At 50.6% G+C, this 21,156-nt stretch overlaps 1 protein-coding gene across 4 annotated transcripts in view; it reads left to right on the top strand.

The window, feature by feature from the left end:
- Positions 1 to 21,156, top strand: part of rnf157 (ring finger protein 157) — a 789,927-nt gene that overhangs the window by 595,981 nt on the left and 172,790 nt on the right. For 2 of the 4 annotated variants that reach the window (XM_041217436.1, XM_041217435.1), the window contains exons 17-18: positions 279 to 336; positions 2,729 to 2,833. The exons of 1 other annotated variant lie outside the window; for it this stretch is intronic. In XM_041217436.1, coding sequence (XP_041073370.1) covers positions 279 to 336; positions 2,729 to 2,833 — 163 coding nt within the window. The remainder of the gene's footprint in view (positions 1 to 278; positions 337 to 2,728; positions 2,834 to 21,156) is intronic. One more of the 4 variants, XM_041217437.1, reaches the window with a different exon arrangement.

The raw sequence follows: 21,156 nt of genomic DNA, 5'->3' as shown, positions 1-21,156 counted from the left end.
GTGTGTCGGGGGGGTTGTGTGTCGGGGGGGGGGTTGTGTGTCGGGTGGGTTGTGTGTCGGGCGGGGGGGATTGTGTGTCGGGGGGGTTGTGTGTCGGGCGGGGGGGTTGTGTGTCGGGGGGGGGGGTTGTGTGTCGGGGGGGGATTGTGTGTCGGGGGGGGATTGTGTGTCGGGGGGGGGGGATTGTGTGTCGGGGGGGTTGTGTGTCAGGGATGGGGGGAGAAGTTTGTGTATTTGGGGAGTGTGTCCAATGATGTCACTGTCCTGTCTGTTTCCAGGGGAACGCGGTTAGTGAGGAAGTGTCCGCATCGACTGAGGTGGAATCGGAGAGTGATGGTAAAAACTGTTCATCCCCCTCTTATAGAATGGTTCAGTCAGCAGGATGACCTCACCACCACCTTTATAAAGGCACCAAAATTAGACTATAAATTAACCCAATCAAATAGAAATTTCATTAAAATACTGCAGTTGCTGGAAATGTGAATCAAAACTAGCTGGGAAATCTCAGCAGGTCTGGCAGTGTCTATGGGGAGGAAGAGTTAATGTTTCGGGTCCGGGTGACTCTCCATCAGGAACACAATTAGCAATTGATTTGGTTTTGGGGATTTGCTGCAGCTATTGGATGTTATGAGCTGGAACAAGTAGCCAATCATTGATTGCAATATTGCAACATGTGACCTTCACACCTGCGATTCCCGGCATCGTTGGCCAATCACAAAGTAGCATCATGCCCCAGATTGGCAGCGGGGGGGGGGGGGGGCACAAAACAACTTAGCCCCTCCCCCTCACTCCACCTCCCTCTTCCCCCTCCCCCTTCTCCCTACCCCCCACTTTCCCCTTCCCCCTCCCCCTTCCTCCCCCTCCTCCCCTTCCCCCTCCTCCCTTCCTCCCCCTCCTCCCCTTCCCCCTCCCCCTCCCTCCCCCGCCGCTTTCCCCTTCCTCCCCCTTCCGTCTTCACCCCCTCCCCCTCCCTCTCTCTTCCCCCTCCGCCTCTCTTCCCCTCCCCCTCCTCTCCATTCCCCTCCCCTCCCCTCTGTCCCCCTCCCCTTTCCATCTCCCTCCCCTCCCCTCTTCCCACTTCCCCTCTTCCCACTTCCCCTCTCCCCCCTCCTCCCCTTCCCCTCTCCCCACTTCCCCTCTTCCCACTTCCCCTCTCCCCACTTCCCCTCTCCCCACTTCCCCTCTTCCCACTTCCCCTCTTCCCACTTCCCCTCTTCCCACTTCCCCTCTCCCTCCTCCTCCCCTTTCCATCTCCCTCCCCTCCCCTCTTCCCACTTCCCCTCTTCCCACTTCCCCTCTTCCCACTTCCCCTCTCCCTCCTCCTCCCCTTCCCCTCTCCCCACTTCCCCTCTTCCCACTTCCCCTCTCCCCTTCCCCTCTCCCCCTTCCCTCTCCCACTTTCCCTCTCCCACTTCCCTCCCCCACTTCCTCTTCCACTTCCCTCTTCCCACTTCCCCTCTTCCCACTTCCCCTCTCCCTCCTCCTCCCCTTCCATCTCCCTCCCCTCCCCTCTTCCCACTTCCCCTCTTCCCACTTCCCCTCTTCCCCTTCCCCTCCTCCCCTTCCCCTCTTCCCACTTCCCCTCTTCCCCTTCCCCTCCTCCCCTTCCCCTCTTCCCACTTCCCCTCTTCCCACTTCCCCTCTCCCCCCTCCTCCCCTTTCCATCTCCCCCTCTTCCCACTCCCCCTCCTCCCCTTCCCCTCTCCTCCCCTCCCCCTCTTCCCACTTCCCCTCTCCCCACTTCCCCTCTTCCCACTTCCCCTCTTCCCACTTCCCCTCTCCCCACTTCCCCTCTTCCCACTTCCCCTCTTCCCACTTCCCCTCTTCCCACTTCCCCTCTTCCCCCCTCCTCCCCTTTCCATCTCCCTCCCCTCCCCTCCCCCTCTCCCCACTTCCCCTCTCCCCCACCTCCCCTTTCCCCACTTCCCCTCCCCTCTTTCCCCTTCCCCTCTCCCTCTCCCCCCTTTCCCCTTCCCTTCTCCCCCTTTACCCTCTCCCTCCCCACTCACCCTCCCCTCCTCCTCCCTCTCCTCATTCCCCTCCCCTCCCTCTCCCCCTGTCTTCACACCTCTCCCCTGCCTCAGCCTTCCCTAACCCCCCCCCAAGGCTCTACCCAGTTACACGTTCCCAGTTCATAGTCGCTGTGCCAATGAATGGAGCAGGGAGACGGACACACCTAATGTCCACTTCCTGCCCCATATCATCCCACTGGGCACCTCCTGTCTGTTGGGGGCACTGAGAGTTCACATTTTCTTGCCATGATTGAAACATGCAGGTGGTGTCTGGAGATGTGGGTAGAGATGGTGGTGCCAGGGGAGATTCACTGTAGGGAGATTCCGTGTGGGCCGGGGGGGTGTGGGGGTGTGCGGGGGTGTGGGCCGGGGGGGTGCAGAATTCCAGTTTGGAGGATCTCCCGAGGATCTCAGTGCAGGATGATGTCAGTCAGTGTCTCTGTGAGTGATGTTTGGATATATTTCAGGGCCCAGTCTGTAACTGTGACTGATAGCAGCTGATTGAACTGGTTTGCTCTGAGTCATGCCAAAGGAGAAGCTGGCAATGTTGGGGCGTGTGCTGTTTGGAACAGTCACTCAGGAAAGATGAACGCTATTTCCATTCTCACCATTACTCACTTCAGTTGTATTTGGGTTTTACTTCAATCTGGTGAGCTGGTCATTCTGAGATTTCTTCATCACCTGCCCACCTTGTTCCATTTCTACCCTCGCTACAGGATGGTGGCCGGGAGCTGTCACAGCTCTTGTGTGTGACAATAACAATGAGCAGACAGGCCTGATGCGATTGGACAATGACCCCTGTCCAGAGGATGCTGTGCCTGGTGAGTGGTGACTGAGCATGTGCATTGAACAGATGATTAAAGAGCATTTCCCCATCTCATAACCTCATCTCATAACCTCAACTAAACACCAGACTCTCACCTGACCAATCTGACCCCAATCTAGGCCTGTACTAACCCTTCCCTACTCTGTCCCTCTCTATAAAAGATGTCTTCCCTGCCCTGGAGAAAGATCAAATTATTAAAATCAGTGCCGCTTGCTGATCTGTTGAAAGGGAATTTCTTTTCAAAGTGTCTATTTTGTGGGTAAGATTGCTTTATCTGAAAAGAGATGCACAATTGTTGCCTTATTCTAATCCATTTCACAAGCAGCCACGCAAAATGGAAAAGATACAATGGATGGTGTCTCCGAGTGCCCTTTGCCCTTGGCCTAGCATCGAGTGGACAGCCCCTGCTGCTGGCATTGCAGTGAGACAGATGCTGGTTAAACTTTGTGGCCCAGCTGTCCACGTCTGACAGCAGACCTGCCAAATACAGCAACGAACTCACAACGTACTCTTGCTCACCACATAGGCTGGGTCTCTCTCTCATTAGCACACACACTGACCTCAGTAACACACACACACACACACACGCTGACCTCAGTAACACACACACACACACACACACACACACACACGCTGACCTCAGTAACACAGACACACACACACACGCTGACCTCAGTAACACACACACACGCGCTGACCTCAGTAACACACACACACACACACGCTGACCTCAGTAACACACACACACACAAACGCTGACCTCTGTAACACACACACATGCTGACCTCTGTAACACACACACACGCTCACCTCAGTAACACACACACACACACACACGCTGACCTCAGTAACACACACACACACGCTGACCTCAGTAACACACACACGCTGACCTCAGTAACACACACACGCTGACCTAAGTAACACACGCATACTGACCTCTGTAACACACACACACACGCTGACAGTAACACACACACGCTTACCTCTGTAACACACACACATGCTGACCTCTGTAACACACACACGCGCTCACCTCAGTAACACACACACACACACACGCTGACCTCAGTAACACACACACACACGCTGACCTCAGTAACGCACACACACACTGACCTCAGTAACACACACACACGCTAACCTCAGAAACACACACACACACACGCTGACCTCAGTAACACGCACACACACACACACACACACACACACACTGACCTCGGTAAGATACACACACACACGCTGACCTCAGTAACACACACACAAACGCTGAACTCAGTAACACAGACACGCTGACCTCAGTAACACACACACATGCTGACCTCTGTAACACGCACACATGCTGACCTCTGTAACACACTCATGCAGACCTCTATAACACACACACATGCTGACCTGTGTAACAGACAAACACACGCTGATGTCTGTAACACGCACACACGCTGACCTCGGTGACACACACATGCTGACCTCTGTAACACACACACACATACACACACACACACACACGCTGAACTCTGTAACACACACATGCTGACCTCTGTAACACACAGACACTGACCTTTGTAACACACACGCTGACCTCAGTAACACACACACACGCTGACCTCAGTAACACACACACACGCTGAGCTCAGTAACACACACACACCCACGCTGAGCTCAGTAACACACACACACCCACGCTGACCTCTGTAACACACACACGCTGACCTCAGTAACAGACACACACATGCTGACCTCTGTAACAGACACACACACGCTGACCTCTGTAACAGACACACACACGCTGACCTCTGTAACACACACACACGCTGACCTCTGTAACACACACACACGCTGACCTCTGTAACACACACACATGCTGACCTCTGTAACACACACACATGCTGACCTCTATAACACACACACTGACCTCTGTAACACACACACACGCTGACCTCTGTAACACACACACACGCTGACCTCTGTAACACACACATACACGCTGACCTCAATAACACACATGGTGACTTCAATAACACACCGCTGACCTCAGTAGCACACACACGTTGACCTCAGTAGCACACACAGGCTGACCTCAGTAACACACACACACGCTGACCTCTGTAACACACACATACACGCTGACCTCAATAACACACATGGTGACTTCAATAACACACCGCTGACCTCAGTAGCACACACACGTTGACCTCAGTAGCACACACAGGCTGACCTCAGTAACACACACACACGCTGAACTCTGTAACACACACACACACACACACACACACTGACCTCTGTAACACACACACACACGCTGACCTCTGTAACACACACACACACACACACACACGCTGACCTCTGTAACACACACACACATACGCTGACCTCAGTAACACACACACGCTGACCTCAGTAACACACACACGCTGACCTCAGTAACACCCACACAAGCTGACCTCAGTAACACCCACACAAGCTGACCTCTGTAACACACACACACGGACCTCTGTAGCACACACAGGCTGACCTCTGTAACACACACACATGCTGACCTCTGTAACACACACGCTGACCTCAGTAACACACACACGTTGACCTCAGTAACACACACACACACGCTGACCTCAGTAACACACACACACACACACACGCTGACCTCAGTAACACACAGACACAGACACATGCTGACCTCGGTAACACACACACATGCTGACCTCTGTAACACACACACATGCTAACCTCTAACACACACGCTGACCTCTGTAACACACATACACGCGGACCCCTGTAACACACACATGCTGACCTCTGTAACACACACACATGCTGACCCCTGTAACACACACATGCTGACCTCTGTAACACACACACATGCTGACCTCTGTAACACACACACATGATAACCTCTATAACACACACGCTGACCTCTGTAACACACACACACGCTGACCCCTGTAACACACACCGCTGACCTCTGTAATACACACACACACACGCTGACCCCTGTAATACACACACACACTGATCTCTGTAACACACACACACACACACACACGCTGACCTCTATAACACACACGCTGACCTCTATAACACACACGCTGACCTCAGTAACACACACGCTGACCTCAGTAGCACACACAGGCTGACCTCAGTAACACACTCACACACACACAGACACACACACATGCTGACCTCTGTAACCCACACACATGCTAACCTCTATAACACACATGCTGACCTCTGTAACACACATACGCTCACATCTGTAACACACACACGCTGACCTCTGTAACACACACACACACACGCTGACCTCAGTAACACACACACGCTGACCTCAGTAACACCCACACAAGCTGACCTCTGTAACACACACACAGTGACCTCAGTAACACCCACTCAAGCTCAGCTCGGTAACAAACACAAGCTGACATCTGTAACACACACACATGCTGACCTCTGTAACACACACACAAGCTGACCTCTGTAACACACACACACACGCTGACCTCTGTACCACACACACACACGCTGACCTCTGTAACACACACACACGCTGACGTCTGTAACACACATACGCTGACCTCTGTAACACACACACGCTGACCTCTGTAATACACACACACGCTGACCTCTGTAATACACACAGACGCTGACCTCTGTAACACACACACATGCTGACCTCTGTAACACAAACACAAGCTGACCTCTGTAACACACACACAGGCTGACCTCTGTAACACACACACACGCTGACCTCTGTAACACACATACGCTCACCTATGTAACACACACACGCTGACCTCTGTAATACACACACACGCTGACCTCTGTAACACACACACATGCTGACCACTGTAACACACACACATGCTGACCTCTGTAACACACACACATGCTGACCTCTGTAAGACACACACACACAGCTGACCTCAGTAACACACACACACACACACGCTGACCTCAGTAACACACACACACACGCTGACCGCAGTAACGCACACACACACTGACCTCAGTAACACACACACACGCTAACCTCAGAAACACACACACACACACGCTGACCTCAGTAACACGCACACACACACACACACACACACACACTGACCTTGGTAAGATACACACACACACGCTGACCTCAGTAACACACACACAAACGCTGAACTCAGTAACACAGACACGCTGACCTCAGTAACACACACACATGCTGACCTCTGTAACACGCACACATGCTGACCTCTGTAACACACTCATGCAGACCTCTATAACACACACACATGCTGACCTGTGTAACAGACAAACACACGCTGATGTCTGTAACACGCACACACACTGACCTCGGTGACACACACATGCTGACCTCTGTAACACACACATGCGGACCTCTGTAACACACACACATACACACACACACACACACGCTGAACTCTGTAACACACAGACACTGACCTTTGTAACACACACGCTGACCTCAGTAACACACACACACGCTGACCTCAGTAACACACACACATGCTGACCTCTGTAACACACAGACACTGACCTTTGTAACACACACGCTGACCTCAGTAACACACACACACGCTGACCTCAGTAACACACACACACGCTGAGCTCAGTAACACACACACACCCACGCTGACCTCTGTAACACACACACGCTGACCTCAGTAACAGACACACACATGCTGACCTCTGTAACAGACACACACACGCTGACCTCTGTAACAGACACACACACGCTGACCTCTGTAACACACACACAAGCTAACCTCTGTAACACACACACACGCTGACCTCTGTAACACACACACACGCTGACCTCTGTAACACACACACATGCTGACCTCTATAACACACACACTGACCTCTGTAACACACACACACGCTGACCTCTGTAACACACACACACGCTGACCTCTGTAACACACACATACACGCTGACCTCAATAACACACATGGTGACTTCAATAACACACCGCTGACCTCAGTAGCACACACACGTTGACCTCAGTAGCACACACAGGCTGACCTCAGTAACACACACACACGCTGACCTCTGTAACACACACATACACGCTGACCTCAATAACACACATGGTGACTTCAATAACACACCGCTGACCTCAGTAGCACACACACGTTGACCTCAGTAGCACACACAGGTTGACTTCAGTAACACACACACACTGACCTCAGTAACACACACACACGCTGAACTCTGTAACACACACACACACACACTGACCTCTGTAACACACACACACACGCTGACCTCTGTAACACACACACACACACACACACACACACGCTGACCTCTGTAACACACACACACACACGCTGACCTCAGTAACACACACACGCTGACCTCAGTAACACACACACGCTGACCTCAGTAACACCCACACAAGCTGACCTCAGTAACACCCACACAAGCTGACCTCTGTAACACACACACGCGGACCTCTGTAGCACACACAGGCTGACCTCTGTAACACACACACATGCTGACCTCTGTAACACACACGCTGACCTCAGTAACACACACACGTTGACCTCAGTAACACACACACACACGCTGACCTCAGTAACACACACACACACACACACGCTGACCTCAGTAACACACAGACACACACACATGCTGACCTCGGTAACACACACACATGCTGACCTCTGTAACACACACACATGCTAACCTCTAACACACACGCTGACCTCTGTAACACACATACACGCGGACCCCTGTAACACACACATGCTGACCTCTGTAACACACACACATGCTGACCCCTGTAACACACACATGCTGACCTCTGTAACACACACACATGCTGACCTCTGTAACACACACACATGATAACCTCTATAACACACACGCTGACCTCTGTAACACACACACACGCTGACCCCTGTAACACACACCGCTGACCTCTGTAATACACACACACACACGTTGACCTCTGTAATACACACACACACACTGACCACTGTAATACACACACACACTGATCTCTGTAACACACACACACACACACACGCTGACCTCTATAACACACACGCTGACCTCAGTAACACACACGCTGACCTCAGTAACACACACGCTGACCTCAGTAGCACACACAGGCTGACCTCAGTAACACACACACACACACACACACAGACACACACACATGCTGACCTCTGTAACCCACACACATGCTAACCTCTATAACACACATGCTGACCTCTGTAACACACATACGCTCACATCTGTAACACACACACGCTGACCTCTGTAACACACACACACACACGCTGACCTCAGTAACACACACACGCTGACCTCAGTAACACCCACACAAGCTGACCTCTGTAACACACACACGGTGACCTCAGTAACACCCACACAAGCTCAGCTCGGTAACAAACACAAGCTGACATCTGTAACACACACACATGCTGACCTCTGTAACACACACACAAGCTGACCTCTGTAACACACACACACACGCTGACCTCTGTAACACACACACACACGCTGACCTCTGTAACACACACACACGCTGACGTCTGTAACACACATACGCTGACCTCTGTAACACACACACGCTGACCTCTGTAATACACACACACGCTGACCTCTGTAATACACACAGACGCTGACCTCTGTAACACACACACATGCTGACCTCTGTAACACAAACACAAGCTGACCTCTGTAACACACACACACGCTGACCTCTGTAACACACACACACGCTGACTTCTGTAACACACATACGCTCACCTATGTAACACACACACGCTGACCTCTGTAATACACACACACGCTGACCTCTGTAACACACACACATGCTGACCACTGTAACACACACACATGCTGACCTCTGTAACACACACACATGCTGACCTCAGTAAGACACACACACACACGCTGACCTCAGTAACACACACACACACACACACGCTGACCTCAGTAACACACACACACACACACACACACACACGCTGACCTCAGTAACGCACACACGCTGACCTCTGTAACAGACACACACGCTGACATCTGTAACAGACACATACATACTGACCTCAGTAACACACACACACGCTGAACTCTGTAACACACACACACGCTGACCTCTGTAAGACACACACTGCCCTCTGTAAGACACACACACATTGACCTGTGTAACACACACACACGCTGAACTCTGTAACACACACACATGCTGACCTCTGTAACACACACACATGCTGACCTCTGTAACATACACACATGCTGACCTCTGAAACACACACACGCTGACCTCAGTAAGACACACACACGATGACCTCTGTAATACACACATGCTGACAACTGTAATACACACACACACTGATCTCTGTAACAGACACACAAACGCTGACCTCAGTAACACACACGCTGACCTCAGTAGCACACACAGGCGGACCTCAGTAACACACACACACACACACACACACACACACACATGCTGACCTCAGTAACGCAAACACACACGTTGACCTCAGTAACACCCATACAAGCTGACCTCTGTAACACCCACACAAGCTGATCTCTGTAACCCACACATGCTGACCTCTGTTACACACACACGCTGACCTCTGTAACACACACACATGCTGTCCTCTGTAACACACACGCTGACCTCAGTAACACACAGTCACACGCTCTCAGTAACACACACACACACAGACACAAACACATGTTGACCTCTGTAACACACACACATGCTGACCTCTGTAACACACACACAAGCTGACCTCTGTAACACACACACACGCTGACCTTTGTAACACACACACGCTGACCTCTGTAACACACACACACATGCTGACCTCTGTAACACACACTCAAGCTGACCTCTGTAACACACACAAACGCTGACCTCTGTAACACACACACACGCTGACCTCTGTAACACACATATGCTGACCTCAGTAACACACACACACATGCTGACCTCTGTAACACAGACGCTGACCTCTGTAACAGACACACCCGCTGACCTCAGTAACAAACACATACACACACGCAGACCTCAGTAACACACACACACACTCGCACGCTGACCTCAGTAACACACATACGCTGACCTCTGTAACAGACACACACACGCTGACATCTGTAACAGACACATACACACTGACCTCAGTAACACACACACACGCTGAACTCTGTAACACACACACACACGCTGACCTCTGAAACACACACACGCAGACCTCAGTAAGACACACACGCTGACCCCTGTAACACACACACGATGACCTCTGTAATACACACACACACACTGACCACTGTAATACACACACACACTGATCTCTGTAACACACACACACACGCTGACCTCTATAACACTCATGCTGACCTCAGGAGTACACACACGCTGACCTCAGTAGCACACACAGGCTGACCTCAGTAACACACACACACACACACACACACACACACACAGACACACACACATGCTGACCTCAGTAACACACACACACACGGTGACCTCAGTAACACCCAAACAAGCTGACCTCTGTAACACCCACACAAGCTGATCTCTGTAACACACATACACGGACCTCTGTTACACACACACGCTGACCTCTGTAACACACACACATGCTGTCCTCTGTAACACATACGCTGACCTCAGTACCACACACACACACACTGACCTCAGTAACACACACAACACACACACACAGACACAAACACATGTTGACCTCTGTAACACACACACATGCTGACCTCTGTAACACACACACAAGCTGACCTCTGTAACACACACACACGCTGACCTCTGTAACACACACACAAGCTGACCTCTGTAACACACACACGCTGACCTCAGTAACACACACACAGTGACCTCAGTAACACACACACACACTGACCTCAGTAACACACACACAGTGACCTCAGTAACACACACACGCTGACCTCAGTAACACCCACACAAGCTGACCTCTGTAACACACACACGGTGACCTCAGTAACAGCCACACAAGCTGACCTCAGTAACACCCACACAAGCTCACCGCAGTAACAAACACAAGCTGACATCTGTAACACACGCACATGCTGACCTCTAACACACACACAAGCTGACCTCTGTAACACACACACACGCTGACCTCTGTAACACACACACACGCTGACCTCTGTAACACACACACACACACTGACGTCTGTAACACACATACGCTCAACTCTGTAACACATACACGCTGACCTCTGTAATACACACACACGCTGACCTCTGTAATACACACACACGCTGACCTCTGTAACACACACACATGCGGACCTCTGTAACACACACACAAGCTGACCTCTGTAACACACACACACGCTGACCTCTGTAACACACACACGCGCTGACCTCTGTAACACACATACGATGACCTCTGTAACACACACACAAGCTGATCTCTGTAACACACACACACGCTGACCTCTGTAACACACACACACGCTGACCTCTGTAACATACACACATGCTGACCTCTGAAACACACACACGCTGACCACTGTAATACACACACACACTGATCTCTGTAACACACACACACACGCTGACCTCTGTAACACACACACAAGCTGATCTCTGTAACACACACACATGCTGACCTCTGTAACACACACACATGCTGACCTCTGTAACATACACACATGCTGACCTCTGCAACACACACACGCTGACCTCAGTAAGACACACACACGTTGACCCCTGTAACACACACACGATGACCTCTGTAATACACACACACACGCTGACCACTGTAATACACACACACACTGACCTCTGTAACACACTCACACAAGCTGATCTCTGTAACACACACACACATGCTGACCTCTGTAACACACACACACAAGCTGACCACGGTAACACACACACACAAGCTGACCTCGGTAACACACACACGCACGCTGACCTCTGTAACACACACACAAACAAACGCTGACCTCTGTAACAGACACACACACACGCTGACGTCTATAGCACACACACACACACGCTGAACTCAGTAACAAACACACACGCTGATCTCAGTAACACACACACATGCTGACCTCAGTAACACACACACGCTGACCTCAGTAACACACACAAGCTGACCTCAGTAACCCATACACACTGACCTCAGTAACACACACACGCTGACCTCAGTAACACCCACACGCTGACCTCAGTAACACCCACACAAGCTGACCTCAGTAACACCCACACAAGCTGACCTCAGTAACACCCACACAAGCTGACCTCAGTAAAAAAACACAAGCTGACCTCTGTAACACACACACACACGCTGACCTCTGCAACACACACACACGCTGACCTCTGTAACACACACACACGCTGAACTCTGTAACACACACACACGCTGACCTCTGTAACATACACACATGCTGACCTCTGAAACACACACACGCTGACCTCAGTAAGACACACACACGCTGACCCCTGTAACACACACACACGATGACCTCTGTAATACATACACACACGCTGACCACTGTAATACACACACACACACTGATCTCTGTAACACACACACACAAGCTGACCTCTATAACACACATGCTGACCTCAGTAGCACACACACGCTGACCTCAGTAACACACACGCTGACCTCAGTAGCACACACAGGCTGACCTCAGTAACACACACACACACACACACAGACACAGACACACACACATGCTGACCTCAGTAACACACACACACACGGTGACCTAAGTAACACCCATACAAGCTGACCTCTGTAACACCCACACAAGCTGATCTCTGTAACACACACACACGGACCTCTGTTACACACACACACGCTGACCTCAGTAACAAACACACACACACACGCTGACCTCAGTAACACACATACGCTGACCTCTGTAACAGACACACACACGCTGACATCTGTAACAGATGCATACACACTGACCTCAGTAACACACACACACGCTGAACTCTGTAACACACACACACGCTGACCTCTGTAAGACACACACTGCCCTCTGTAAGACACACACACGCTGACCTGTGTAACACACACACGCGCTGACCTGTGTAACATACACACATGCTGACCTCTGAAACACACACACGCTGACCTCAGTAAGACACACACACGCTGACCCCTGTAACACACACACGATGACCTCTGTAATACACACACACACGCTGACCACTGTAATACACACACACACTGACCTCTGTAACACACTCACACAAGCTGATCTCTGTAACACATACACACAAGCTGACCTTTGTAACACACACACACAAGCTAACCACGGTAACACACACACACAAGCTGACCACGGTAACACACACACGCACGCTGACCTCTGTAACACACACACAAACACACGCTGACCTCTGTAACAGACACACACACACGCTGACGTCTATAAAACACACACACACACGCTGAACTCAGTAACAAACACACACGCTGATCTCAGTAACACACACACATGCTGACCTCAGTAACACCCACACGCTGACCTCAGTAACACCCACACAAGCTGACCTCAGTAACACCCACACAAGCTGACCTCAGTAACACCCACACAAGCTGACCTCAGTAAAAAACACAAGCTGACCTCTGTAACACACACACACGCTGACCTCTGTAATACACACACACGCTGACCTCTGCAACACACACACACGCTGACCTCTGTAACATACACACATGCTGACCTCTGAAACACACACACGCTGACCTCAGTAAGACACACACGCTGACCCCTGTAACACACACACGATGACCTCTGTAATACACACACACACGCTGACCACTGTAATACACACACACACTGATCTCTGTAACACACACACACACGCTGACCTCTATAACACATGCTGACCTCAGTAGCACACACACGCTGACCTCAGTAACACACACGCTGACCTCAGTAGCACACACAGGCTGACCTCAGTAACACACACACACACACAGACACACACACATGCTGACCTCAGTAACACACACACACACGGTGACCTCAGTAACACCCATACAAGCTGACCTCTGTAACACCCACACAAGCTGATCTCTGTAACACACACACGGACCTCTGTTACACACACACGCTGACCTCAGTAACACACACACACACACACACACGCTGACCTCAGTAACACACATACGCTGACCTCTGTAACAGACACACACACGCTGACATCTGTAACAGACACATACACACTGACCTCAGTAACACACACACACGCTGAACTCTGTAACACACACACACACGCTGACCTCTGTAAGACACACACTGCCCTCTGTAAGACACACACTGCCCTCTGTAAGACACACACACGCTGACCTGTTTAACACACACACGCGCTGAACTCTGTAACACACACACATGCTGACCTCTGTAACATACACACATGCTGACCTCTGAAACACACACACGCTGACCTAAGTAAGACACACACACGCTGACCCCTGTAACACACACACGATGACCTCTGTAATACACACACACACGCTGACCACTGTAATACACACACACACTGATCTATGTAACACAGACACACACGCTGACCTCTATAACACACACACACATGCTGACCTCTGTAACACACACTCAAGCTGACCTCTGTAACACACACAAACGCTGACCTCTGTAACACACACACACGCTGACCTCTGTAACACACATATGCTGACCTCAGTAACACACACACACATGCTGACCTCTGTAACACAGACGCTGACCTCTGTAACAGACACACACGCTGACCTCAGTAACAAACACATACACACACGCAGACCTCAGTAACACACACACACACTCGCACGCTGACCTCAGTAACACACATACGCTGACCTCTGTAACAGACACACACACGCTGACATCTGTAACAGCCACATACACACTGACCTCAGTAACACACACACACGCTGAACTCTGTAACACACACACACGCTGACCTCTGAAACACACACACGCAGACCTCAGTAAGACACACACGCTGACCCCTGTAACACACACACGATGACCTCTGTAATACACACACACACACTGACCACTGTAATACACACACACACTGATCTCTGTAACACACACACACACGCTGACCTCTATAACACTCATGCTGACCTCAGGAGTACACACACGCTTACCTCAGTAACACACACGCTGACCTCAGTAGCACACACAGGCTGACCTCAGTAACACACACACACACACACACACACACACACACAGACACACACACATGCTGACCTCAGTAACACACACACACACGGTGACCTCAGTAACACCCAAACAAGCTGACCTCTGTAACACCCACACAAGCTGATCTCTGTAACACACATACACGGACCTCTGTTACACACACACGCTGACCTCTGTAACACACACACATGCTGTCCTCTGTAACACATACGCTGACCTCAGTACCACACACACACACTGACCTCAGTAACACACACAACACACACACACAGACACAAACACATGTTGACCTCTGTAACACACACACATGCTGACCTCTGTAACACACACACAAGCTGACCTCTGTAACACACACACACGCTGACCTCTGTAACACACACACACACTGACCTCTGTAACACACACACGCTGACCTCAGTAACACACACACAGTGACCTCAGTAACACACACACGCTGACCTCAGTAACACCCACACAAGCTGACCTCTGTAACACACACACGGTGACCTCAGTAACAGCCACACAAGCTGACCTCAGTAACACCCACACAAGCTCACCGCAGTAACAAACACAAGCTGACATCTGTAACACACGCACATGCTGACCTCTAACACACACACAAGCTGACCTCTGTAACACACACACACGCTGACCTCTGTAACACACACACACGCTGACCTCTGTAACACACACACACACACTGACGTCTGTAACACACATACGCTCAACTCTGTAACACATACACGCTGACCTCTGTAATACACACACATGCTGACCTCTAACACACACACAAGCTGACCTCTGTAACACACACACACGCTGACCTCTGTAACACACACACACGCTGACCTCTGTAACACACACACACACACTGACGTCTGTAACACACATACGCTCAACTCTGTAACACATACACGCTGACCTCTGTAATACACACACACGCTGACCTCTGTAATACACACACACGCTGACCTCTGTAACACACACACACACGCTGACCTCTGTAATACACACACACGCTGACCTCTGTAACACACACACAAGCTGACCTCTGTAACACACACACACACGCTGACCTCTGTAATACACACACACGCTGACCTCTGTAACACACACACACACGCTGACCTCTGTAATACACACACACGCTGACCTCTGTAACACACACACAAGCTGACCTCTGTAACACACACACACGCTGACCTCTGTAACACACACACACGCTGACCTCTGTAACACACATACGATGACCACTGTAACACACACACAAGCTGATCTCTGTAACACACACACACGCTGACCTCTGTAACACACACACACGCTGACCTCTGTAACACACACACACGCTGACCTCTGTAACACACATACGCTGACCTCTGTAACACACACACGCTGACCTCTGTAATACAAACACACGCTGACCTCGGTAACACACACACATGCTGACCTCTGTAACACACACACATGCTGACCTCTGTAACACACACACATGCTGACCTCTGTAACACACACACATGCTGACCTCTGCAACACACAAACATTCTGACCTCAGTAAGACACACACACACACGCTGACCTCAGTAACACACACACACATGCTGACCTCATTATCACAGACGCTGACCTCTGTAACACACACACACGCTGACATCTGTAACAGACACATACACGCTGACCTGTGTAACACACACACACGCTGACCTGTGTAACACACGCACACGCTGACCTGTGTAACACACACACACGCTGACCTGTGTAACACACACACACGCTGACCTCTGTAACACACACACACGCTGACCTCTGTAACACACACACACGCTGACCTCTGTAACACACACACACGCTGACCTCTGTAACACACATACGCTGACCTCTGTAACACACACACGCTGACCTCTGTAATACAAACACACGCTGACCTCAGTAACACACACACATGCTGACCTCTGTAACACACACACATGCTGACCTCTGCAACACACAAACACATGCTGACCTCAGTATCACAGACGCTGACCTCTGTAACACGCACACACGCTGATATCTGTAACAGACACATACACGCTGACCTGTGTAACACACACACACGCTGACCTGTGTAACACACACACACGCTGACCTGTGTAACACACACACACGCTGACCTCTGTAACACACACACACGCTGACCTCTGTAACATACACACATGCTGACCTCTGAAACACACACACGCTGACCACTGTAATACACACACACACTGATCTCTGTAACACACACACACACGCTGACCTCTATAACACACATGCTGACCTCAGTAGCACACACACGCTGACCTCAGTAGCACACACAGGCTGACCTCTGTAACACACACAAACACACTGACCTCTGTAACACACACACAAGCTGATCTCTGTAACACACACACATGCTGACCTCTGTAACACACACACATGCTGACCTCTGTAACATACACACATGCTGACCTCTGCAACACACACACGCTGACCTCAGTAAGACACACACACGTTGACCCCTGTAACACACACACGATGACCTCTGTAATACACACACACACGCTGACCACTGTAATACACACACACACTGACCTCTGTAACACACTCACACAAGCTGATCTCTGTAACACACACACACAAGCTGACCTCTGTAACACACACACACAAGCTGACCACGGTAACACACACACACAAGCTGACCTCGGTAACACACACACGCACGCTGACCTCTGTAACACACACACAAACACACGCTGACCTCTGTAACAGACACACACACACGCTGACGTCTATAGCACACACACACACACGCTGAACTCAGTAACAAACACACACGCTGATCTCAGTAACACACACACATGCTGACCTCAGTAACACACACACGCTGACCTCAGTAACACACACAAGCTGACCTCAGTAACCCATACACACTGACCTCAGTAACACACACACGCTGACCTCAGTAACACCCACACGCTGACCTCAGTAACACCCACACAAGCTGACCTCAGTAACACCCACACAAGCTGACCTCAGTAACACCCACACAAGCTGACCTCAGTAAAAAACACAAGCTGACCTCTGTAACACACACACACACGCTGACCTCTGCAACACACACACACGCTGACCTCTGTAACACACACACACGCTGAACTCTGTAACACACACACACGCTGACCTCTGTAACATACACACATGCTGACCTCTGAAACACACACACGCTGACCTCAGTAAGACACACACACGCTGACCCCTGTAACACACACACGATGACCTCTGTAATACATACACACACGCTGACCACTGTAATACACACACACACACTGATCTCTGTAACGCACACACACAAGCTGACCTCTATAACACACATGCTGACCTCAGTAGCACACACACGCTGACCTCAGTAACACACACGCTGACCTCAGTAGCACACACAGGCTGACCTCAGTAACACACACACACACACACACAGACACAGACACACACACATGCTGACCTCAGTAACACACACACGGTGACCTAAGTAACACCCATACAAGCTGACCTCTGTAACACCCACACAAGCTGATCTCTGTAACACACACACACGGACCTCTGTTACACACACACACGCTGACCTCAGTAACAAACACACACACACACGCTGACCTCAGTAACACACATACGCTGACCTCTGTAACAGACACACACACGCTGACATCTGTAACAGATGCATACACACTGACCTCAGTAACACACACACACGCTGAACTCTGTAACACACACACACGCTGACCTCTGTAAGACACACACTGCCCTCTGTAAGACACACACACGCTGACCTGTGTAACACACACACGCGCTGACCTGTGTAACATACACACATGCTGACCTCTGAAACACACACACGCTGACCTCAGTAAGACACACACACGCTGACCCCTGTATCACACACACGATGACCTCTGTAATACACACACACACGCTGACCACTGTAATACACACACACACTGACCTCTGTAACACACTCACACAAGCTGATCTCTGTAACACACACACACAAGCTGACCTTTGTAACACACACACACAAGCTAACCACGGTAACACACACACACAAGCTGACCTCGGTAACACACACACGCACGCTGACCTCTGTAACACACACACAAACACACGCTGACCTCTGTAACAGACACACACACACGCTGACGTCTATAAAACACACACACACACGCTGAACTCAGTAACAAACACACACGCTGATCTCAGTAACACACACACATGCTGACCTCAGTAACACCCACACGCTGACCTCAGTAACACCCACACAAGCTGACCTCAGTAACACCCACACAAGCTGACCTCAGTAACACCCACACAAGCTGACCTCAGTAACACCCACACAAGCTGACCTCAGTAAAAAACACAAGCTGACCTCTGTAACACACACACACGCTGACCTCTGTAATACACACACACGCTGACCTCTGCAACACACACACACGCTGACCTCTGTAACATACACACATGCTGACCTCTGAAACACACACACGCTGACCTCAGTAAGACACACACGCTGACCCCTGTAACACACACACGATGACCTCTGTAATACACACACACACGCTGACCACTGTAATACACACACACACTGATCTCTGTAACACACACACACACGCTGACCTCTATAACACATGCTGACCTCAGTAGCACACACACGCTGACCTCAGTAACACACACGCTGACCTCAGTAGCACACACAGGCTGACCTCAGTAACACACACACACACACACACACAGACACACACACATGCTGACCTCAGTAACACACACACACACGGTGACCTCAGTAACACCCATACAAGCTGACCTCTGTAACACCCACACAAGCTGATCTCTGTAACACACACACGGACCTCTGTTACACACACACGCTGACCTCAGTAACACACACACACACACACACACGCTGACCTCAGTAACACACATACGCTGACCTCTCTAACAGACACACACACGCTGACATCTGTAACAGACACATACACACTGACCTCAGTAACACACACACACGCTGAACTCTGTAACACACACACACACGCTGACCTCTGTAAGACACACACTGCCCTCTGTAAGACACACACTGCCCTCTG

This window comes from Carcharodon carcharias, chromosome 22 (genome assembly GCF_017639515.1).
Source record: "Carcharodon carcharias isolate sCarCar2 chromosome 22, sCarCar2.pri, whole genome shotgun sequence".
Taxonomy (NCBI): Eukaryota; Metazoa; Chordata; class Chondrichthyes; order Lamniformes; family Lamnidae; genus Carcharodon; species Carcharodon carcharias.
This window is presented reverse-complemented; position numbering and strand designations above follow the sequence as displayed.